Source organism: Blennius ocellaris (genome assembly GCF_963422515.1).
Source record: "Blennius ocellaris genome assembly, chromosome: 1".
Classification (NCBI taxonomy): domain Eukaryota; kingdom Metazoa; phylum Chordata; class Actinopteri; order Blenniiformes; family Blenniidae; genus Blennius; species Blennius ocellaris.
The window spans coordinates 4,096,824-4,122,221 of record NC_137650.1 but is presented as its reverse complement, the minus strand read 5'-3'; the positions used below and the strand labels follow the sequence as shown (position 1 = coordinate 4,122,221).

General features: G+C 45.4%; 1 protein-coding gene across 1 annotated transcript; it reads left to right on the top strand.

The window, feature by feature from the left end:
• The first annotated feature begins 6,131 nt into the window (after positions 1 to 6,131).
• Positions 6,132 to 25,327, top strand: LOC308130005 (lactoylglutathione lyase-like). Its single transcript, XM_080496173.1, has 6 exons — positions 6,132 to 6,269; positions 20,624 to 20,706; positions 20,829 to 20,969; positions 21,035 to 21,102; positions 21,281 to 21,370; positions 25,127 to 25,327. Exons 1-6 carry the CDS (start codon positions 6,201 to 6,203, stop codon positions 25,219 to 25,221), a joined length of 546 nt encoding a protein of 181 aa, XP_080352299.1. The 5' UTR covers positions 6,132 to 6,200; the 3' UTR covers positions 25,222 to 25,327.
• The last annotated feature ends 71 nt before the right edge of the window (positions 25,328 to 25,398 follow it).

Genomic DNA, 25,398 nt, shown 5'->3' with positions numbered 1-25,398 from the left:
TGGTGCATGTTAAGAATTAGTGCAAGTCAGAGTGTGATAGAAATGTGAACAAACAATATGACTTGAAAATGCCAAACAATGTCATATTTCTGATCCGCTGTCCCCTCCCCCATGTAAATGGCCTTGTGTCAGATTCCTCATCAGGACACTGTGGGCCTGTAGCTCACTGCAGGACCGGTGTCTGTCAGACCCGACACATCATAGTTCAGATGTGCCTTTTGAACTAAAGAACTAAAGTTTACATGGTGGATATGAAGTGCACGTGAAAGCATAATAATAATAATAATAATAATAATAACAGCAATCCGGTAGTTCTGAACTCCACAAAGGGTTGACATGGACACAGGAAATGACACATAATCAACATCTGGATCAACTGCCTTTATTCATAACTCAGTTTGTTGATCCCATGATTATAATTAATAATTTGAAAGAACACAAGATAAGACAATATATTGCAAAATGAAAATGTTCTATTGTAACCATTATTTCGGTCTGGATCACCACCAACATTTAATGGATTATTCCTTCCAAAATGCTCCGGTGGACCAATTTTTCTGAAGATCTGCTCATTACATTCTGAGGTAACTTGTTAACACACAGACAGAACAATAAATGCAGACAATATTATAACCTCTGTGGCAGAAGAAAATATCTCTTCCATTCCTGAATCTACGTGTTAAAGGAGGACTCCTCTGACAAACCTGCTTCGTCCACATGCTTTGTTAGCTCTGGTCATTAACTGGATTACCTGACTTTGCTGGGTTGGGTTCAACTAAACCAACTGGACCTCAGGTTTAGTGGTCACACCCGCTTCAAAGGGGATGGATGTATCAGTTACAGTAGAGAATAACCCTACACGCATATGCAGAAAATGTCATTTGTAGAAAATCTGAAAAAATGCCCCCAAGATTAAGTCTGAATGAGCACAAACATACGAAGGGAACAATGGTTTATGGCATTATGAGTCAGGTGAGACATCTGCCCCTCCAGATGATTTCTTTCTTTCTGACAGGGGAAAAGCATACATGCATTATTTCAGCATTTCACTCACTTCAATGGGCTTGCACTGCATCAGCAGGCACCAGACTGGATCCTAAATCACAAACCGAAGTCTGAGTGACTCGGTGAGAAATGATGCTCTCCCTGCTGAGTCCTCAGTTTGCCTGATCGATTATGGTGCTTCAGATGCTATTGAATTGGTCCTGATAGAGCGCCGGAATTGTCTGAGGAATATTGTGAGCCAAAGACTGCAGGGTGAGCGCCCAGAGCACACAGCTTGAATCCCACTGCCCCGTCAGTCCGCTGGTCCTCATGCCTGACTATTCAGACCAGAAGTGAGAAAGTGTGAGCAGTCCAGTAATGTTTAAAGAAGAAACCATTTAACACTTTCAAAGAAAAGCCTAAAACAACCTCTTACAACATGACTAAGGTGCCGGTGCATTTCCTGTGTCCTGAGATCAGCCCTCCAGGAGGTTTTCATTTTAAACAGATGGATATCATCGACCTGACTGCTAATCACAAAACTTTCACTCACCAGCACAACAGAAACCCAACTTTTGGTACTGTGGCTCAGGTTTCAACTGACTGTTAAAATTTGTCAGACAGGGTTAAATGTTCCAATGGAACCAAAAGATTGTTATTCCTTGAGTGTACACATTGCATTTGGAAATAAAACAATGTTAAGTACTATATTTTATAGTCAAATACAATTATTTACAATCGCGGGTATTCATCCGTGTCAAAGCAAGGAGAGCAATATTGCAAAAGATGACTAACATATTTCCATTTATCTCGATGTTGATCTCTGTCTTTATCCATCTATCTACATATATTTACACATGACTACAGAACATATGTGGAGAGCTTCCTGTCTATATGTTGTCCTGCTCTCTGAGGCCTGCACGTTTATCAGAGTAGAGTAGAGTATAAGTACTCTATTCATCCCCAAGTGGGGAAATTTCGGTGTCCAGCATCATCCAGTGTGTGCTATATGCAGTGGTGTGCAGTCAGGGCCAGCAGGGCTCGCACTGCTGGCCTTATCAAACATGATTTTTCTTTTTCTTTTTTTTTTTTAATAATTAAAAAGTGATTCTGAAATCTGTGTTTGGATTCAATGAGTGACTTTACCAACTTTTGTCATGATCCTGCTTTCTCTCCTGTTCATCTCCATCTCCCCAGGAACATCCAGATCCATCCCTCTTTCCATGTTTCCCACATCAAACCCACTGCCGAAAGCCCCCTGGTCCCCGCTTCAAAACCCCCTCCACCCCCCCGGATACTGGACAGCGGAGAGACTGTTTATACCAGGGGCCTCAAACTCCGGTCCTCGAGGGCCGCAGCCCTGCACGATTTCCATGTCTCCCTGCTTCCACACAGCTGGTTGCAATGAGCAGCTCGTTATCTGGCTTTGTGCTGAACGTGGTGATGAAGCATCAGGACATTGAGGGGAGGGAGACGTGGAAAACATCCAGGGCTGCGGCCCTCGAGGACCGGAGTTTGAGACCCCTGGTTTATACTGTCCGCAAGCTCCTGGCGGTCCGGCGTCGGGGGAGGGGTCACCAATTCCTTGTGGGCTGGGAGGGATATGGGCCAGAGGAGCGCTCATGGGTCCCGGCAAGTAACATTCATGACCCCTCCCTCATCCAAGAGTTTTACGACGCCCGCCCGGACCTGCCTGGGCCGTCAGGGGGTGTGGGGTGGGGTACTGTCATGATCCTGCTTTCTCTCCTCCCCTCCTGTGTTCCCCTTAGCTCCGCCCCTGTGCTCTCCTGCTTCCTCCTGATCACAGCTGTTTGTCATTGTTGTTAGTGTTTGTATTTACTTCCCCTCTCTTGCAGCTCCAGTTGCCAGTTCGTCTGCGTTCTCACACCATTCGTACCCGACATTTTCCCCTCATGTTGCCTTCGTGTGTTTTCGACCTTCTGCCTGCCCGACCTCGCCTCCTGGATTTCCTCCTCCATTGCCTGCTCTGGTTTTTGATCTTGGACTGCCTGACTTTGCTTCTGCTGTGGTTTTTGAGAATAAAACACTGTTGAACCACGCTTCTTGTCTGTCGTGCCATTGAGTTCACAAACCCTGACAACTTTATCCAGAAGACGACTGGTTATATTTTGTGGAGCTCAAATCTTCTATGTCCTCTAAACACATTACAACTCCTTTCCTCTGCTGGGGGTATCTGCTATTCTGGAGTGATGGTGCCTAATCTAACAGCAAAAATAGATGATACGATAGCGGAACTGCTTCGGGGGCCTTTTTCCATTGTGAGGTGACGAAGACAGCCACCAGAAATGGATGAGCTAATTCAGACCAATAAAGGCTTTAAGCAGCATTTTACAGCAGGATGGGTTTAGTCTACAAGTGATGGGTGAGTGCTAGTTTTTTTTTTTTTTTTTTTACTTTCTCTGGATTAGAATGATGCTGCTTTGGCATTTGGTGCTGTTCTTTGATTGTAAAGTGGTGTTTCCCATACAATCTTGCACACAGACAAACAAGCACGCAGGCATGAGAGTCATGCGTGAGACCCCCCCCATGCAAACCTGTTTGAAACACTGGAAAATGATCTGATGGCGAAGCTGCACAGTGGTGTCTTGATGTGTTGTGATTGTTGATCAACTGTTATGTTGGCGTGGATTAAGTACTGATGCATAGTCGTGGCCTTACATTGGACCTGGGTTGTGTATTTACTGTAGGACATAATGTGTGGCTGCAAGGTGGGTGGGGGTGGGGGAGGAGGGACGGGGTGTGCTGGCCTGCTGGCCCTGACTGAAACACCACCACATGCCACTAGCTATATGTACAGGCCCGCCCCTCCCTACACGCAGAACACGCGCTGTGCGTAGGGCCCCGCTATCCATGGGGGGCCCCATTTTGCGCAAGTGAATTGAATTGAATATCCCTCGGGATCAATAAAGTATCATCATTCTCTGCAAACGCGCAAAGGATGCGCCTGCATTTTGCCGAGAGGCGCGTAAAGCACCTCCACCAAGTCAGGAGAGGCAGGAGAGAGAGAGAGAGAGAGAGAGAGAGAGAGAGAAAAAAAGAGACGCAATGATTGAAAGCGTGAAGCATCACCATCTGACCAATCAGCGGTCAGACGGGCCGGCAGGCAGTTGTTTCCAGGTCGAGAGAGAGAGAGAGAGAGAGAGAGAGAGAGAGAGAGAGAGAGAGAGAGAGAGAGAGAGAGAGAGGGCTTCCAAACATCAATACGATTCAGGAGCTAGCAAAAGAAAGAAAAAGTCCAAACAGTCAGAGGCTCGTGCTTCACTTGAAGGGGGGATGTTGTTGAAATAAAAAAGAAAAAACTTTGTGGCATAAACTGCTAGCATGTCTGCTCGTGCTAATCATGAGACAGAAGAGATGATAATTGTGTCTAGATGTGGACTGGAGAGATTGTTCCACTTTTGATCTATAAAGTTCTTGTTCCACTGTTGATAGAGGCTGTTCATTTGATTCGTTAGTAATTGTAATTTATTATTATTATTATTATTATTATTATTATTATTATTATTATTATTATTATTATTATTATTATTATTATTATTATTATTATTATTATTATTATGTTATTGGAAGGGGGGCCCCAAAATAAAATCCTGCTTAGGGCCCCCACTTGGCCAGGGGCGGCCCTGTATATGTATATAACTAAAAGACTCTCACATCAGTACAGATATAAAAGAAAAAAATAAAAGAAAGAAGTACAAAAAGTTAAAAAGCTACTCTTAGTAGAGATACAAAATGTACATTACAGATGTTTGTTATACAGTCGTATGGCCGCCGGTTTTGTAATAGTGTGTAATTAAATCACGGTCGTTAAACAAACAGAGAACGTCTTTCCTTCTTTCTGCCATCTTGTCTGTTTAAGAAATGTACGTAGACTTCGCTAAGTCCTCCTCACTACTTTTAGTGGTTAACCACCTTAGGAGTCCTCTTAGGGCATAAGATGCTTCCTTTTCTTAGTAAGGAAACATTCTAAGAAAAATCTTAAATTTCAAGGAATTCTAAGGGTTTTCTTAAGAGCGATGTCACTAAGAGCTACTTTTAGCCTTAGGATGCTTCGTGAATGTGGGCACAGGAGGTTGCATTTATCATTGGTATATTGGGTCAATCTACAGGGGCATACTCAGAATCATATAAATAAATTGAAATAGCACATGCTCATATCAGTCCAACAGTGCCACTGCCAATTATTCCACCTTGGATCCTGCCAAGTGCCACAGTCAACCTCACACTGTTGGCAAAAAAGTGGAAGGATAAAGAATTTGTCTGTAGTTCAGCCATACATCGATGAATACAACAGTTACGTCCAGATATATACTGACACATCAAAGAACTTAACCAAGTTAGGGGTAGATTCGACTGTTCCCTAATTTCATGTCACACATGGGGAGACATTAGTGCAAAGACCATGTTTGCCCAGGGTGGAAAAGCAGTCAAGTCTGCCACTAACGGCAACATTAGTCAATCGGAAATCAAGAGCACAATCAAACAGAGATTGAGGAGTAAGAGACAAAAGCAACGGGAAGATGAGAAGTTGGGATGGTGATACTATACAACTATACAGTACAAAGGAACGTGGGGAAATGTGAAGCAAAGGATGGAACAGAAGAGAAGAAACAATAATAAAACTCAGGTTTGGACACAATGCACTGAAGTCCATACGAGCCAGGACAGGGGAGCATAATACGGGGAAATGTGGAAACAATGGAACGTGTCATGGTACATTGTCAAGGATACGAAACATCAAGACACTGGTGGATTCGGAAGTTGGGAAAGAATAAGGAGTCTTTAATTATCAAAGATATACTACAGCAGCACTCAGGGAGTAAGAGGTATCCGTTTATGTTTGACTTTCTTCAGGAGAGCAAATTAGTGGGGATATAATTTTACTTATTTATCTACTTGCATCATTGTTGTTGTTGTTATTATTGTTGTTGTGTATTTTTTGAGAGGGAAGTCGAAACCATTATGATCCACATTCCAAACCAGTAAGTGGCGGTAATGCACCAATTCGTTGCTTGCCAAACGCCATAAAAAAAAAAAAAGAAGACATTTATTCTGACGGCGCTCACCGGATGTTTCTCGAGCTTCCGGTGTGTTCGACTTTTATTGTGACAGCCCCCCCGCTTCCGGCCTTGTGGCTCGGCGTGTCTCCCGGTTGTTTGCGGCGCATCAGTGACAGTTTGTCGGCCTGAGAGATCATGAGCGACTCGGGCTTGTCAGACGAAGCGGCGGCCGCGGCCTGCAGCGACGGAGCTCCCGTCACCAAGGTAACCCAACACACACACACACAGCTGGCCCGGCTCGCGTCCACTATCGGACTTTATACAGGCTGCGAACTTCGCTCCCTCGGGTCTTTGGAGCCTGGCCGTCCCGCTGCACTTTGGCGCCATGGTTCGACCGGCCCGGCCACCCCGGGGCGAGACGCTCTGCGTCGCGTTTGAACAGAAACCACTGTCGCTGCTGGGCTGTGGAGAGGAACTTAGAAGAATAGAAGCTCCATCGTCAGACTCGGTACAAGTCCTGGCGGTTTGTTGTATGGTTCTGCTGTGATCACTGAGTCGAGCTTCGTGATTGACTCAGTGAAGAGAGTCGAACCTTCACCCCGAGTCAGAAATGCTCCAAACCCCACAAGTGTTCATCGCATACTACTTGAAACAGGCTTGGAGACAGAGAAACAATGAAGTTTAACACCGAGAAACTGAGGGATTCATTTAGTTTTCTGTCTCAAAACTCTCACGTAATGAAATTCATCATGCAAAATAAGAGCAAACTCATTAATGGTGAGATTACTCTGGCTTGTTCACCATGTGTCTCAAGCAGGAAAAGTGAAATATTAATCAAAATCGACAAAATTTGAAGTTTCACATCAGTTAGTGAAGAAATTACTGAACAGTGTTTCATTCTTTTCATGACAAATACAATTTAAACATAAATACACTACTCGTGTGTGTGTATGTATGTGTGTGTGTGTGTGTGTGTGTGTGTGTGTGTGTGTGTGACATGTAATTATTCTCACTTCTGCTGAGTCAAATGTGTCTAATGAATTGTTTCTTTATGGAACAACTCAGAAGCTCCAAAACAACTGGAAGTGAAACCATCTTATAAAAAAGAAGGGTGATCTATATGGCGGTATTATTGTAGCAGAACCATTCCTCAATGTGTATAGAGAGTTGTCTGTATTTCAATCCATCTGTCCAAAGTCAGTTGTCAATTTGTAAAAGAATTTATCAACGTGAACTTGAACCTGCAAAAATTGTCTCGTAATGTGCCTGTCTGTAATCAGGTATTTACATGTGTGAAGAATCTTCTCATCTGTGTTAGAATTTGTACATGTAATAAGATTTCTCAATGCTTAGAAAGATATCTTGAATTGAAAAGTCTGTTTTTAGCTTGAAATCCTGAAAAATACAGACAACTCACCAGTTAGAAGTGAAGCAGTTTCACGATTGGTTGTTTTGGTTTTTTTTAGACCTGGCTTTTGCTACATTTCTGCCATCGGAAGGATTTGAACTCGTAAAGCCTGGGTTTTTCTGCCCTGAGCTCAGGATCACAGGCACCTTCTTTCTGGCTACAATAATACCGTCATACACCACTGTTCCACGGTCCGGTGACTTGCCCCACACCCGAGTGCACCCCGGCTGGCTGCGGCCCAGAGCCGCGCCGGTGCGCTGCTCCGGGACACGGGAGCCTTTAGCTTTCTGCTCAAACGCAGGAGCAGCCACTCCAGCGCTGATCGTGCTCCTGCAGCTCTGTGCCGGAACACGGAGGCTCCGAGCTCTGAGCGTCTCTTTGCATCGCGTCCGCGGTCCATCCCCCCGAAGGCGCGACGATGCAGTGGCGCTGACCGCCTCTGCATTGCGTTTGAACAGAAACCACAGACGCGATGCAAAGACAGACCTGGCGCACCCCCGGTACATTGACACTGTGCAAAGTCCCCAGCCCCGGCCTCCCCCTGCCTCACATCCACTCTTTCACGACCAACACGAAAGTTGAGCAGCAAAGAAAAAAAAAACCACCAGAGCAAAGCTGACCACGCTAACAGCAGAGGATTCATCCAGCTGACATATTAAAATATTGAGGGTGTAATAAATCACTGACCAATCAGCAGACGGCTCCTCAAACTCAGACCCGTTCCATGGTCCTGGTACCCCGACGGAAGGGGGGGGCGGAAAAGTGACTGCCTTTGGAGCGCTTGTTTCCGGAAAATCGTAACGGACTATACCGGTCTATCCCCGCACTTTTTGTGCGGTGGAAACGGGGCTAAAGTCGGTGGGGTTGTGAACGACTCTGAGACGTCCAGCAAACAACACGGAAGCGGCCGGCGGCCAGCAAGTCGTTCTCTTGTGACTCGGGTTAAACCTTCTCATTGGGAACAGCAGCGTCAAGCTCCTGTTGAATTTCCTCATGTTCCTGAGAGGAGCGACGCGACATCACGGTCTTTTAACAAGGTACGCCTCGTTAAACGACAGCGGTGATGTGTCACGCGCCGACGTTTCAATAAACCCAGTCAGCAAATCAACCAGTGAGTGAAGCGGCACATGTAAACAGCAACAGGAGGGTTACGGCCGATGAAACAATTAAATATTGCAGGCAAGTCGAGAGTGACGGTCGTCACTACCAATCAGCAGACGGCAGTGCGTCGCTCCTCCTCACAGACCCGTTCCACCGTGCTAGGTACCTCAGCAGAGGGGTAGCGGAAAGTTCTACCAGGTGGTCTCGGGTTCTTTCCGTACCATCTACAACTTTGAAGCCAGATCGCGCAAAAACCCGTCCTGCGACGCTCCCGCGGTGGAACTGTGCCTGTAGATCTACCTGCACTCGGAAAGCTTGTGAGTGAACCAGCTCACAGCAGCCGGCTCCTCTTGTTGCCAGTTAAACTGGGAGTGAATGAAATGATCTGCAGTACACACAGGAATGTTTGAACTCCTGAGTGAGAACTGGAAAGGTCCAAATTCACCACTCTTCTCATGTGTGCAGGTCTAGAGGAAGCAGGGTGCAACGCTGCGGGAGATTCAGGTTACAAAGGTTTATGTAGAAGTGATGATGACTGTTGCTTTATTTTGAAGTGTTTCTTTAACTCGTTGGGAACATTTGACTTAACATTTCGATGAATTTAAACCTTCAGAGTGTTGTCAGGATGTTGGAGACAACACACACACACACACACACACACACACACAGAGCTGTTTCACAGTCGAAGGTAGAGAGCTAGTTCACAGATTCAGCTGTCGGGAAGAGCTGAAACGCATAGTGTGAAACACTTTAAGTGACTTCCTGTCTGTCTGTGTTAACAAGTGACTGCAGTAATTGACTAGTTTATACTCTATACTGTCGGTTCTCTCCTTTCATCTGAATCTCCCTGGCCCTACTTTGCTTCATATAAAGGCGTGTTTATCAGGAGGGTCCAGCTCCACTCAGCTTCAAACATTCAGATTTCTCAGCTTCGGAGAAAATTTCACACGTTCTCGTCACAATCCTCAGAGCAGCTCCAGAACTTTCCTTGACCTCGAGACAACTGATGAGACACCAGGTTGAAGAACAAACACTGCAGAACACTGTGAAGAAGCAATACTCCCGTGAAGAACGCCATGAAGAACCAGTACTGAAGAACAGTGTGAAGAACCAATACTGCAGAACGCCACGAAGAACCAATACTGCCTTGACGAACCAATACTGGAGAACACTGTGAAGAACCAGTACCGCCATGAAGAACTGTCAGGAGAATCCTCCTAGTAAATAAAACCCAGGGAGACAGAATACACAGGAAAGAGACTGAGAGCGATTGAAAAGTTTAAGAGAAAGTTTATTAGATGATTCTTGCAAGAAGAGACAAAGTCACAGTACAACCTCTGCATGGTTGTCCAGGGGTTTGCCCAACTCTTGAGTCAGACGGTGCCTTCTTAAAGGCTGGCTTGTTTTGAGTCTGCGTTGACACCAAAAGCAGTGCAGAGGTTTCAACAGTGTGTTCAGGTTATCCTTGAACACAAACTGCATCATTCTTTATGAGACAAAACACGATTGCCATAACATTCCATCCTGTTTTGACTAATAGAGAATGAATGAAAATGAAATAAAAAAAATAAGGTTAGCAAGCGTTTCTTCATTCCAAGAACAGTAGATCATTTAGGGGGGGGAAAACAAAAGTAATATTTGAAAACCAGCAGCCATCAGAGTTGTGAGGACGCAAAGAGGATGTCCAGTTGACCCGTCGTACCTCCTACCTAAGGCCTCTGTTCCTGCCTGAACAATTACTATCCCTAAAAAAAATTAAGATGCAAAAAAAAAAAACCGAAGTATTTTTTTCTAAGCAGTTATTGAAACAGAATTATTAAAAAATAAACTATTTAAATTGATCTTGGTGGTGGTGCAGCCAAAATGAGTTTGTCCTTCAGGGTCCACCTGCAACATCTCACTTCAGATTCGACAGTTCAATAATTTTATTAACGATTGACCACCAGAAAAATACTGACTTTATACTTCATTATTGTTATTGGAATTTATTCTATGTGCTTCTTATTATCAAATGTGTCCTTTTCCGATTATCTTTTAACTCATGTTTCTCATTGCTGTTGTATCTATTTATTGCCATTCACCTTTTCATAAAAGAAATGTAAAAAACAACCAAATAATCTTAAATCTAATTTAGCATTACTTTTAATTTTCAGTATTTTCTATTTATCTTCTATTTTATATCAACACATTAAAGCATCTCTAGGTGGATCACTGTGCACCTCCTGTTTTCCTGCGTCAGTGTCTCCCATGAGACCTGTCCTGGACAAAAACATTGTCTTGAGAGGTGGTCATGTTTCCACCTCATGCATCAATCTCTGCAGAGAACCCACGGTCTGTCTGGAACCTTCTTATCAGGCAGCTGGCGTTCACTTTGTACCACAAACAACATCTGAGTCTGTTGAGGGACTGGGAGGATGCTAGTCTGCAGGAGGAGAGGGTGAGGTGACATTTTTAGGATGCATTTATAGTTTTAATTATCACCATGTCAATTCAAAGGGTTGGGCTTTGTCCCTCGCATTAGTTTGACTTTTAACGGGTATAAAACAGTCAGACTAGTTATTTTCTTCTTTGTGGTTGGTGCATTTATTGGTTGATGAACTTTGTTCCCACACTTTTCTTTCCCTGTAGAAAGTTGAAGTAAATCACTAAATTTGGAGTTTAAAGGCCGAGTGAAATGTAAAACACTACTTTGCAAAAAACGATAGTTGTGGTACTACTTCTAAGGTTTCTCCGACATTGCCCCACCACTGTTGTCGCATAACAAAGTTATTTGAATTTTGAATCTCCAGCCGAGGAAGTCGGGGGAATCCTTCTTCGTGGGCGTGACGTCAAGAGATGTGTAGATCTCGGTCTGTTGTGTTTATATCGGCTTGCTTCCTCTTAAATATCCAAGTTTTTACAGTGTTTTGAAGTTATAGTCGGCGTTTTATGAGCCTTGATGAAAGATTGAGCCTGGAAGAGACCAGAGAGGAGAAAAGGAGGAGGGAAACACAATATCCAATGTGGCAGGATAAAGTACACGCTGGAGCTGAAGGTAAACTTGCGGCTCCCGCTAGCCGTTAGCTCGGGCAGCTCGTAGACAATCAATACTTGGACTCATCTTCAGTGATTCCGCGATTCCGCGCAGTCAGAAAAGCGCTTCTACATGATCCACGAAGCCGGGTCGTTCCTCCAAAAGTCAGGAAGTCTCAAAGCCGCGGTGAAACCTGCCGGCTGCTGAGGCTGAGGAGACGGACAAACAGTCTTCTGCGTCCTCAAACATGTTCCAGACGGGGTCACCGATGGCAGAACGACCTATTCTGTGTCTTCTTCATCAATCACTGGGTTTGAAATGCCCGATGATGATGAAATATTGTTAAATTCAGCCTCTTTGTCGTCAAAACTCTGATCCTCCATAATGTAAACACAACTTGGGCGTGTGCACAACCAGTGACGTCACTCTATTATTGTCAGAAGCTCCGCCCAGCAGCGAAACTAGCGCTGTTTATCCGCTATTTTCTCACAGATTGTCGTGTTTTAACATTATACCCTTGGACCAGTTGGCATAAAAAATGTCCCTAGAAGCGACAGCCAGAGTGTTTTGGAGGTCGAATTTTAATTTCACTAGGACTTTAAAATGATTGTCCTGGAGTTGGTTAGAGTTGGTCTGCAATAGCATCTGATGGTTTATTATTGGACTTTTTAAGTTCAGGCCTTTGATAGAAATTGTTATGAGATGCAGAGGATCTCTTTCTGAGACTTCTACTCCCATTTACTAAGTATTACCTAAAACCTGTTCTGTTAGTTCTTTTAACTAAACCTACTGGTAAAAAGTGATGACTCTAATTTATTTTAATCAATTTATATTAACCATATTTCTTTCATTTGTTTCACTTGTTGGATCAAATCTACATAAGTTAAAAATATATATATTTTAGAGTACCAGTAATTGGGTAGAAACCCGTTTGATCTGAGCATTTAGCTGGAGGCTGGAGTTTTAACAATGTTTTTTTTAGCCTGTATTGAACTGCTCTTTCTGGTCTGTATCCCCAGTCAGACTGTCCTGGATTAGTCAACACTAACTGCCAGGAGTCGCAATTCAGTTTTTTAGGGTCTATCGGGTCCAGTACACACAAGTAGGTCTTAGCACTCGCTAAAGCTGTTCTATAAATTTCCTGTACCAACCAACCAATCCAATGAATCCTCTCACCTTCCTTTTTGTGGTTGGGACTGGGAATGAACGAATGGCCTCCATCTTCTCAACCTGTGGCTTGATCATCCGGAAGCCGATGGTAAAACCCAGGTACTGCACTTCTCGATGGGCCACTGAACACTTCTGGGGGTTGATGGTCAGACCTGCTGCTCTGATCCTCTGCAAGACCTCCTGGAGGTGGTGTAGATTCTGTTCCCATGAGTTGCTGTACACGACCACGTCGTCTAAGTAGGCAGCTGAGAACTCGGACGCCTCCCACAGTACGTGGTCCATCAGGCGCTGGAAGGTCGCTGGTGCCCCCTGCAGGCCAAATGGCATTACACGGAACTGGTACATACCAAATGGTGTCTTGAATGCAGTCCGCTTCTTTGCTTCAGGGGCCAGCGCTAGCTGCCAGTACCCCTTACTGAGGTCCAAAGTGGGTACCACAATCCGTTAACACTTCTTTTGCTACCCCGACTCTGGAAAAGAGCTGCAATAAACAATTTGCTACTTTGTTTGCTTTTATTGAGCGGAGCGGGAAAGCTTCGGAGTATCTGGTGGCATAATCACAAATTACCAGAATGAAACCATTTCCCGCTGAACTTTTCTCAAGTGGACCAACAATGTCCATGCCAATCCTTTCAAATGGGGCACTGGCAGAGGTTGTCACTGGGCCTGAGTAGCTCCTTTTCCTGTTGTTAACTGACATTTTTCACAAGATTTGCAAAATTTCTAAATCTGTGTGTACATGCCTGGCCATACAAAACGGCTGCCAATTCGGCGCAGTGTTTTTTGAAAAGTCATGTGACCAGCCCAGGGGATGGAGTGCCCCAATTCCATAACCTGATGCCGAAACGTGTGCGGTAAAGCAAGAGCTTCTGTTTTGCCAGTTATCTGATACAAAATACCCTTTTTGATCTGGTACTTGGCCTCATCAAAACATCTGGTTTCCCCTTGATTGGTCATTTTTTGGTCATTTCTTGATGGAAAGATGGATCTTGTGTTTGTAGTACACCAATGTCTAAAGGAATGTCAAAATCCACTGGACTGAGTGGTTTTACCCAATCATTTTGCTTTTCTTTTCTTTTCTTTTCTTTTCTTATTAAAAAAATACATTTTTAAATACATTAGTCATTCCAATGTGCTTTTATAGAGAAAATAGAAAAGCCCAACATATCCACATGAGCAAGCAGGTTTGTTTGCGACTGTGGAAAGTAAAAACTCCCCCAACAGGAAGAAACCTTGTAGAAACCAGAGTCAGAGGTGGAGGAATTCTGTGGACCGGTTGGGGTGAAAGGATGGAGGAGAGGATAAGATAGGAAAGACAGAGACTTGGTGGGGAGATATATACAATACCCTTGTTAATGCTACATTTTTTTTAATACATTTTTTTCTAAATCCAGTAATCACAGTGATCTAAATATTTTCCAACTGCCATGAGATCAAACCAGCCTGAGCAACAACAGAGCAAAAACCAAAATAATCACAAGAATGATAACAAAAGCAAAAACAAAAAGGATACAAAACGAAGAACAAAAGAAAGAAAAGAAGAAAGAAAAAAACAACTCATGCTTATGTGTTCCCACTGGAATGTTCTTACCACTGTGTGTATTTGCATCCCTTCTTTCTCCCAGTGTGTGTGTGTGTGTGTGTGTGTGTGTGTGTGTGTGTGTGTGTGTGTGTGTGTGTGTGTGTGTGTGTGTGTGTGTGTGTGTGTGTGTGTGTGTGTGTGTGTGTGTGTGTGTGTGTGTTCATGGTACTTTGGCACGCTGAAGTGCATTTCACGTCACGTCGAGGCGTGTCGTCATCACGTCAGAAGTTTCCATATTTGTAGTTCAGTCTACGGCCTCCACAGGCTCTCCCTCCTTCCACCATCCCCTCATTCTGGGTGCAGCTCTCTCACTCTTCATTTCACTGCCACGACACTTCCTTTCTGCGAATAGTCTCAACAAAGCAGAAAAGACAGTATCACCATACATGCCAAAAAATCTCAGTCAGTTTCTCAGGGTATCACCTGTTCTTAACGTTGCAGTTACGTCCACACCCCTGGAGTTTGATGGAAGATGGTAGAAGCAGAGATCGGAGCAGCGTTGCCTACACAGAACTTTAACGAACAAAACTCAAAGCAAAAGAAAAGAAAAATTTGTATTAATCTTTTTTTGTATTTCTCTATTGAACAATGCAATAGACCAGCAACCCGCGGCTCCGGAGCCATGTGGCTCTTTGGTCCCTCCACTGTGGCTCCTGGAGCCTCCGTCCCACTGCAGTTCATCCTGGAGGGACGTAAGGAGGCAAGGCCACCCAGAGAGGGACGTAAGGAGGCAAGGCCACCCAGAGAGGGACGTAAGGAGGCAAGGCCACCCAGAGAGGGACGTAAGGAGGCAAGGCCACCCAGAGAGGGACGTAAGGAGGCAAGGCCACCCAGAGAGGGACGTAAGGAGGCAAGGCCACCCAGAGAGGGACGTAAGGAGGCAAGGCCACCCAGAGAGGGACGTAAGGAGGCAAGGCCACCCAGAGAGGGACGTAGAGAGGCAAAGCCACCCAGAGAGGGACGTAAGGAGGCAAAGCCACCCAGAGAGGGACGTAAGGAGGCAAAGCCACCCAGAGAGGGACGTAAGGAGGCAAAGCCACCCAGAGAGGGACGTAAGGAGGCAAAGCCACCCAGAGAGGGACGTAGGGAGGCAAAGCCACCCAGAGAGGGACGTAGGGAGGCAAGGCCACCCAGAGAGGGACGTAAGGAGGCAAGGCCACCCAGAGAGGGACGTAGGGAGGCAAGGCCACCCAGAGAGGGACGTAAGGAGGCAAGGCCACCCAGAGAGGGACGTAAGGAGGCAAAGCCACCCAGAGAGGGACGTAAGGAGGCAAAGCCACCCAGAGAGGGACGTAAGGAGGCAAGGCTACCCAGAGAGGGACGTAAGGAGGCAAAGCCACCCAGAGAGGGACGTAAGGAGGCAAAGCCACCCAGAGAGGGACGTAAGGAGGCAAGGCCACCCAGAGAGGGACGTAAGGAGGCAAGGCCACCCAGAGAGGGACGTAAGGAGGCAAGGCCACCCAGAGAGGGACGTAGAGAGGCAAGGCCACCCAGAGAGGGATGTAGGGAGGCAAGGCCACCCAGAGAGGGATGTAGGGAGGCAAGGCCACCCAGAGAGGGATGTAGGGAGGCAAGGCCACCCAGAGAGGGACGTAGGGAGGCAAGGCTACCCAGAGAGGGACGTAGGGAGGCAAGGCCACCCAGAGAGGGACGTAGGGAGGCAAGGCCACCCAGAGAGGGACGTAAGGAGGCAAGGCCACCCAGAGAGGGACGTAGGGAGGCAAGGCCACCCAGAGAGGGACGTAGGGAGGCAAGGCCACCCAGAGAGGGACGTAAGGAGGCAAAGCCACCCAGAGAGGGACGTAAGGAGGCAAGGCCACCCAGAGAGGGACGTAAGGAGGCAAGGCCACCCAGAGAGGGACGTAAGGAGGCAAGGCCACCCAGAGAGGGACGTAAGGTGGCAAAGCCACCCAGAGAGGGACGTAGGGAGGCAAAGCCACCCAGAGAGGGACGTAAGGAGGCAAGGCCACCCAGAGAGGGACGTAAGGAGGCAAAGCCACCCAGAGAGGGACGTAAGGAGGCAAGGCCACCCAGAGAGGGACGTAAGGAGGCAAGGCCACCCAGAGAGGGACGTAAGGAGGCAAAGCCACCCAGAGAGGGACGTAAGGAGGAAAGGCCACCCAGAGAGGGACGTAGAGAGGCAAAGCCACCCAGAGAGGGACGTAAGGAGGCAAAGCCACCCAGAGAGGGACGTAGAGAGGCAAAGCCACCCAGAGAGGGACGTAAGGAGGCAAGGCTACCCAGAGAGGGACGTAAGGAGGCAAAGCCACCCAGAGAGGGACGTAAGGAGGCAAAGCCACCCAGAGAGGGACATAAGGAGGCAAAGCCACCCAGAGAGGGACGTAAGGAGGCAAAGCCACCCAGAGCGCAGTCCCGCTACAAAGAGTGGTAAAATGTAGGGTCGTGAACGACGCAGTGATGAAACGTCATTACAACAATAAAGGATGAAGAACGTAGAATTGCGGCTGCAGGTCATGACAGCGGCTCAACTGGTGTCTGAAGCTGGGAGCTTCCTGTACCTTTCACAGTAAAAGCCGACAGTTCCAGGAGGTTCATTGCAGACTTGTTGAGAGTGACGGAACATTCTAGTGAATTACACAACAACTACAGGATATTAAAGCCACACCATCACACTCATGGTTCTAACAATCCACATCTCCCACATTTATCTTCCATTTTAATAATGTGGAGCAATAAAGGAGCTGAGAGCTGCAATGCATTGTGGGAGTTTCTGTTTGTGGTGTTTTAAATGTAATTATAGGGGTTATGTTAGGTTTGTAGTGTTGGTAATAATTGTGTTTTTGTTGCTTAGTTCATGTAGTTTAGTTTATTAGTTGTAAGTTGGCAACCAGCAGTGAAGAAGGTTTTGTGTGTCGTGTCCTCCTGGCATGGTCTGCCGGTGGGACTGTCAAAATAAAATGTGTGCGGCTCTTTTGGGTGTTGTGTTCAGTGGGAAATGGGACCAAATGGTTCTTTGAGCATTAAAGGTTGCCGCCCCCTGCAGTAGATGAATCACTCACATGCCCTCTTCAGGCTGCATGCCTCCATGGTTTTATTCTTTCAATGTCCTCGGCCCTACAACAGCTGCTTGATAAGGAGGAGCGGTGGAGTTAACTCACCTTCTCCGCTTCATGCACATTGTACATACACACACACAAAATATTGTAAATAATTCCCTTGTTGCTACATTTATTCCATACAATTATTTTATTCAGTAATTTAGCAATTTTAGGGGTTTTTTTTGGTTTAAATTTTTAAAAAAATGTATCAGTATATTGCCACTATGGTTTATACTAAAATAGTCTCGAACAAAGTTTAGTATTCATCTTCTTGAATCTATCATTCACACATTACTTAGTTATGGAGCAGCTTTAGAAGGCTGCTGTTTAGTTTTTGTTTCAAGTCCCATGTTATTTAGTCTGAGGCTGTTCAGTGTGGTGAGGATGTCTCCTACACACACACACACACACACACACACAGAACTGTCACTGTGCGTCTCATGTCTGTACTGCAAAAGTACTGAAGGAAGACAAAATGGCTGGAATTATTGAATAATAAGACTCTAAATCACCCAAAACACCAAAAATAAACAAGCAAGCAAATAGAAATTGCTGGGTTAGGGTTGCTGTACTGAAAGAAACATTTGAAAAGGCAACAAGTCAAATAAATGTTAGAAAATATTTCAAATGTCTCAACAGCACCAGGAATATTTCTAAAGTCAGAGGAGTCAGATTTTCTAAAATGTCACAGATGTGTTTGTGAAAGTGTATCCTGGACGCAGAAAGAGGAATGGCTGTATGTGTAGGTGCGCTCCTGTTCACTCTGCGTCTGAACCATGAGGTGTGCCCTCTCTCCTCTCCTCTCCTCTCCTCTCCTCTCCTCTCCTCTCCTCTCCTCTCCTCTCACCAGTCCGTCCGTCAGTCCAGTTTGTAGGTTTTAGACACAATTAAACACAACATTGTTCTGCAAAATAAAAGACTCAAATCAACAGTTACTTCTTACTTTTGAATTATTTTAAAAGAAAGTCAAAGCTTTTTAGGTTTATCTGCATTGTACTTTACATCACTTCTCATGTTAGTTGCCTTTTTATTTACTTATTTTCTGCCCTCCAGCCACCACCAGTTGTATGCGAATTGCTTCCCGGACAACCAGGCCAGTCAGTGTGTTGCGAATGCCTTCCAGTTGTAGGTTTGTAGGGCAATTATGTCCCAAGCCACCAGACAATTCAGCAATTTGCAATACTGCAACACGACGTATGGGAACGCACTGATGCACCACTGAAATATCACGCACCCACTTCAAAAAGAAAGAGAAAACACATTCACCCAGTTCTCATTCATGCAGGCGTTCACCAACACTCTTGACATCTTTAACGTCCGGGACTACTTTCTTTTATTTTTATTCCTGTAGTCTTTTTACAGTGACTCTGGCCTGTTCAGTATGAAGGAAAGTAGACCCCATGTTGTTTGTCCAGAATAGCCTCGTATTCAGTTTCACCTCCCTTAAACAGGGTAACCTTAAATACCTACACCGAGTGAGGACAAGTTTGACCTGATATCATTCCGAGAATAACCTTGTGTTCACTTTTACCACACTGTTGCAACCTTACTAAGCCTATGGACGGATATCTGACACCGTCCCTTCTATTTCTTTCACACAAAAGCGTTATTTCTCACCCCAGCTGATCCTGGATCTGTCTGTTTGTAAACTGTTGTTTGAATTCCGTCACCCTCTCACGTCCAGTGGAACCGGCCGACAACAATTCAGTTCGAGGACTTTTTGTAGGGAAAGCCTGAACAGCCTTTCCCCTGTGCACGTTTCAGCTCCGACCCTGGTGATGAGAGGGATGTTGGAATGGGGCTCAAAGGACCAAGTTGTCAGGAGAATTTTCCTAGTAAATAAAACCTCAGGGAGACAGAATACACAGGAAAGAGACTGAGAACGATTGAAAAGTTTAAGAGAAAGTTTATTAGATTATTCTTGCAAGAAGAGACACTCGCGTCTGAGGTTTCTGTTCTGCAAAGACTGCACACGGAACGCTCCAACGCAATGCAAAGTCCCGAGCACCGGTCTCCCCCTGCCTCACGTCCGCTCTTTCACTACCAACACAAAAGTTGAGCAGCAAAGAAAATAAAACAACCAGTGCAAAGCTGACCACGCTCACAGCAGAGGATTCATCCAGCCGACATATTAAAATATTGAGGGGGTGTAGTAAATCACTGACCAATCAGCAGACGGCTCCTCAAACTCAGAACCGAAAGTTATTTAAAGTAACATTTATTTTACATTCCATTTGATTACATTTATACAGTCTTAGGCTGCGTCTCAATTCTCCCCCTTAGCCCTTCATCTTACCCCTACCCCTTTGAAATGCGTGTTCACGAGAGTCTGAGGGGTGTCCCATGTCACTATTGCGCAGAGGTGGAGGGGTGAGGGGAAGGACTATCCACCCCTCGAAACAGAAGGACTCTCATTTCACATATATACGCTTCTAAAGTTATATAAACCTGTTGTGTTTTATACTAGTAAGAACAGCAGTAGCACTGCCGTCTGCCGTATGTAGCTTCCGTGTGTATTTGTTTCATAGAGACCGTGTTTATAACATTTTATTATTACACTGTATAGTTCCAAAGTCTTCTAATATGGGTGTTTTGAAAACAGGATCCCCCGAGCAAACAAGGAAGCTCATCCACTTTCACATGGTGAATGAGGAAATATTTCTGAAGTCCAAATACAGCGCTAAAACTGAAGTAATCCACGTCTCCGTCTATTTCTTCACCTTGATGTGGAAAGGGGGAAAATGAAACAAATGAGCCAAGCTGCTGCAACACGTTGAATTTGGGACGGCATTACGACTCTCCTGCTAGAAAATCAACTAACATCCGTGGCTCAGCTCTGCCGATATAACGGCGCCGTATTATGATGTCAAAACTGTGAGACGGAGAGAGAGGGGCGGGGTGAGCAGAGGGAGAGGGGTGTCCCAAGGCGGAGGGCTAAGGGGTAGGGGTGAAAATAGAATTGGGATTGGCCCTTACTGTTAGATGTGGCCCTTTAAGGGTAACCATGCTGTTCTGGACTGGTCCTGAACTGGGTGGAGGACTGTTTTGTTCTGGACTGGTCCTGAACTGGGTGGAGGACTGTTCTGTTCTGGACTGGTCCTGAACTGGGTGGAGGACTGTTCTGTTCTGGACTGGTCCTGACCCAGATTATTGATGGACACTAATGAAACGAGTCAAAATCGCAGTTTGTTTTTCTTTTGTTTTTGTTGTTTTTGAAAAGTAGTGATGGAATATGAAATGCAAATTTCAAATAATTAAAAAAGTCTGTTCCTCTCTCTCTCTCAGGACTTCATGATGCAGCAGACGATGCTCCGGGTTAAAGACCCAGTAAAGTCTCTGGATTTCTACACCAGGATTCTGGGCATGACGTGAGTGGGATGTCGTTGTCCTCTCCTGTCGTTCTTCTCTCCCGTCATTGCACTCTCTCCTTGTCATTCGAAACAGAAAGATGGTGGTGTGTTCACTCCATCCTCTCTGAAATGTCTGTCAGTCTTCTGCAGAAGTTCGACTTCCCCTCCATGCGGTTCTCTCTGTTCTTCTTGGGCTACGAGGACAAGAAGGAGATTCCCACAGATGTGAAGGAGCAAACGGCTTGGACGTTCTGCCGGAGGGCAACCATCGAGCTGACCCAGTGAGGACACCTGAGAGTCGGTCCGAGGGTCGATCCGCCGCTCTAACCCGTGCCTTGTGTTTCAGTAACTGGGGCTCCGAGGCCGACGAGAGTCAGTCTTATCACAATGGGAACTCTGATCCCCGAGGCTTCGGTGAGGTTTTCTTCGCCGCCGGGTTCCTGTTGTTGTTTTGTCTGAGCGGGACGATGTGCAGGAGGTTCTTCCTCCGGTCTGAGCAGAGCAGACTTGTTTCGGGTTGAAAGCAGGGGCAGTGAAGAGTTTTCTGGACAGTCATCTGATTCTCAAACCAACTCCTGCCGACCCTCCACAGGTCACATCGGGATCGCCGTTCCTGATGTTTACGCAGCCTGCAAGTTGTTTGAAGAACAGGAAGTCAAATTTGTGAAGAAGCCAGATGATGGTGAGGAGTTGTCTTTGTCTTTGGTCACAGCGAATGCAAGAGCAGCACCATCTGCCCCTCCCCCCACCACACACACACACACACTTCATGGGGAGTCACATGGCCTCGCTGGTTTCCTGGTTAAAGCAGCAATGTTTTGCTTGTTGAAAAAGTTAGAGAACAATCAGAGCAGTGGTATTCTAACTAACTTAGCAAATAGATTGGCCAGCCGCCAATAATACTGGCCCACCAGGTGAAATTATAAAAAAACGGATTAAAAATATATATTTGCTGTCACAAAAGCGACAATTCCACACAGATTTCAGAACATTTATTCAAAAGTCTGACAAAATAAAATAAAGAACCATCTGCTTGACTTCCACACTGTGTGCTGGAAACGGTGTGGAAAAACGCAACAACAGAAAAACGCCAAATCATCAAAACAAAAAAACAAGCTTGGCTCAAAGATCAAATTAAACGAAAGTGAACTAAAATCAAGTTCACCTTGATGCATTCCGCAACTTGCGGTGGGAAAGTCGTGCGTATGCACTGCACTCCTGAAATTCCAGAGCAAAATAAAGCAAAAAGGATATTACTACTTCAATAATATAGAGCAACAATACTATTAAAGACTTAAAAGGCGATTCACTTAATGGGAAAAGTGACATCTCCCTTCAGTCACAATGTTTTGGTTGTCTGGCGACAACATGGTCAGCACATGAAAAGAGACGTTTCTTGATCCACCTGTACTCTGAGCATGCCATCCAAAAAATCCTCCACGGACTGCGCACTGAACGAATCGATGACTTGGGAGCTTGTTTGAAAATCATTGGACTCCAGCTGAAATACAGCTTCATCCAACCAGGGGATGGCATTTTTAGCCGGGGAGGACAAATCCGCACTTGGGACAGTGAGTGGGTCATGGACAAAAACCAACCATGTCCCGAGGGAGGGAGTTTTCCGCAAACCTGGACTTGAAGTCGGCTCGTAGCTGTTTGATGAAATCAGCCATCAGCACTGACACTTTTCCTCGTCCCTGTGAGTTTCAGTGCAGTGCAAGAGCCTTCCACTTGACAGGTCTGACTGGAACAACTCCAGCTTCTTGGTAAATGATTCCAGCTTTTCAACCAGGTCCACCATGGTTTTGCCCCTCCCTTGTAGCTGCAGGTGAAGCTGGTTCAGGTGGGAAAAAAAAAAATCCGTTAAAAATGCTGCATTGGACATTTCATGTTGTAGAAAGGCAAGGTGGTCGTCTGCAGCTCTCACCTTGCTTCATCTCAGAAAGGTCTTAAGTGGCGTATACAAGCGCTCCAGCACTTTGCCTTTACTTAACCAGCACACGTTGTTGTGAAGCAGCAGGTTCACAACAACAAGTCAAAGGAGGCCACTTATGATAAGGCAGGAGCCCGCGTCTGTTACAACTAGGTGGATTTTCTCAAATGACAATGAATGCAGCTTGAACAATTTCTCCAGTTTGGTAAATCGAATGTCCCTGGTGGTCTTCTCCTCTCATGGAACTAGAGACAGCAACTCCTCCCTGAACTCCTTTCCATCAAAACATTGCATGTAGACACACATCTGGCTGACAGCTGTGTTGTCGGTCCTCATCAATGGCCAGAGAAAAGTCATTGGCCTGAGTCAGACCACTGATAAATGATCTTTAGTCTTAATCCGTTTAGGGTGAAGGGGTGCAACTTCAGGTGGACAAACGATCCATTTTTAGATCAAGCCAACAAAGGAAATCACCACCAATAACAAGGAAATGTGAAGAAATGTCTGGTAGAGTGGAGAAACATTTGAAAGAAAAAAAAACTAACCGTCCCAATCGGGGCCGTAAAGATTAAGAAAAAGCATTTTTTTCCATGAATTTTGCCACTAACAATTACATATCTTCCATTAACATCACCAGTGACATAGAGCAAATAAAGGTAACTGATTTGTGGAATATAATGACGACTCCTCTGGATTTACCAGGAAGTAAAGAGTGGTAAACCTGACTAATCCAGCTACTTTTCAGCCGAGGATGATCTGAGACTTTAAAATTCATTTCTTGTAAAAAAAAAAAAAAAATGTACTTGGGCACCCAGGTGTAGAAGATGCTGTGCTTAATGGGGTTATTCAAACCCTTGCAGTTCCAGCTGCGAAACCTCATCTCCTTCCCATCCCGCCATGATCATTTACATGTCGCTATTGTCGTGTCATCAGAAGCAAGGATCGGGAAAAAACAAACGATGTGAAAATAAAATACCAGTTTTTGGTGTATATATTTTGCATATGCAGACCAAACAAACCCACCAAAGAACAGAAAAATAAACAGAACATTCCCTTGTGTTAAAAAAGACCACATCAGCCCACCCCGCCCTGGCAGAAGGGCCTCCCCAAACGAGGCACGCCTATTAACCTTCATAAAACACGCCAAACGCTCCATCGTCGCTCTCGCTATACGTTAGAACACCCAGCTACCTGGGGGGGAAAACTACATTGTCAGGAATGAATAAGTATACGATGAACAAACTGTCTATATTAATATATATATACTCTATATAGGGTGTATATATATATACACATATATACCTACACACATAAAAAGGATTGTATAGAAAACCTACTAACAATAATAATTGAAGGAAAGACTCCTCTTTCCTTCAAACATAAGTTTGGATCATAATGAACCCGATCATTGAATTGTGATTGGTGCAGCAATGCACAACTGAGAAATGTAGTCCGAGTCAATGTAAACAAACGAATGAGGGCAAACCAACCGTGTAAACATCAGCTGGGGTGACAGTTTTCTTGAGGTGCTTGTTGAAATAGTCAGTTGCCTTGTCTGGGTCCTCACACCGAAGTGTTTCTCCGCTTGGGAGCGTGATCCCGAGCAGTCCCGGGAATAGCAGTCCAAACGGGAGTGGAGTCACTGTTTAATGTTTCCAAAGGCAGCTCTCTTCTTGGCGACCGTGGAAGTGTCGTCGGGGAAGATGGAAACCTTCTTGCCCCGACAGAGGAGCGGGGAGAGTTACCTGGCCCGGCCAAGAATGTCACTCTGAACATGAAAGTGGTGGATTCTCACCACAAATGGTTGGAGTGAAGCTCTCTCTCTAGGCCGGTCTCCATGAGCATGGTCCAATAGTGGCTTTTCATCCAGGCGAAGGAGCTCCTTCAGCAGCTGAGCGACGAATTCAGTAGCGTGGGGGCCCTCCCACCCCTCCGGGACACCCACGAGAGCTGGTTGGAGATGACTTCTGTCCTCCATGCTGGTTTGTTTTGGTCACTCGCGTGCGTGGCAACGCGTTCACTTACGGATTTGACGTCAACGATTTTTTTTTAGAACCGAGTAGTCGACGTCGTCGAAGCGTCGCTCTTGAAATGATTCATATGTCAGTTCGGCTGAAAATAAGTGTTTATTACTTAAAATGGTAGTTATTTAACCATTAAGTCTAAGAGACAGTGTGTGTGTGAGTGGCTACGTGATTAAAGACCAACCATAACCAGGTCTGTTTGTTTCATAACGCAGACAGTGTGGAGCCAAACAGGATAATAACAGCCTTTAGCAAATTCATTATTTTTAAATGAATAACTTTATTAAATGACATTGCTGTGCAATATAAAATAGTATAGATAGAATATTGGCCCGCCATTGAGTTGGTCAGAAAACATGGGCCCGAAGCCAAACTCAGTTGCTGACCACTGTGGTCTTGTGGTGGAAATTAATGTTTGTGTGTGTGTCGCCCCCCCCCCCCCCCCCCCCCCGCTAACTGCTGTCTCCTCTGCTTGCTACAGGTAAAATGAAGGGCTTGGCCTTCATCCAGGATCCTGACGGTTACTGGATTGAGATCCTGAGTCCCAACAATATGGTTTCCATCACCTCCACCTGAAGCTGCCGTGGGCTTTAGATACTCCAGTAACTAATCCGAGTAACTGTATTCATCAGTTTGAATGTGATGCTGGAATTACTGTGGAATAAAACAATTGAATTAAAAATGAAGTGCTTGTACTTTTAAGATTAAAGCCGAGTCACTCTGAAACGCTGCTACTGCAGTGAAGCAGTGAAA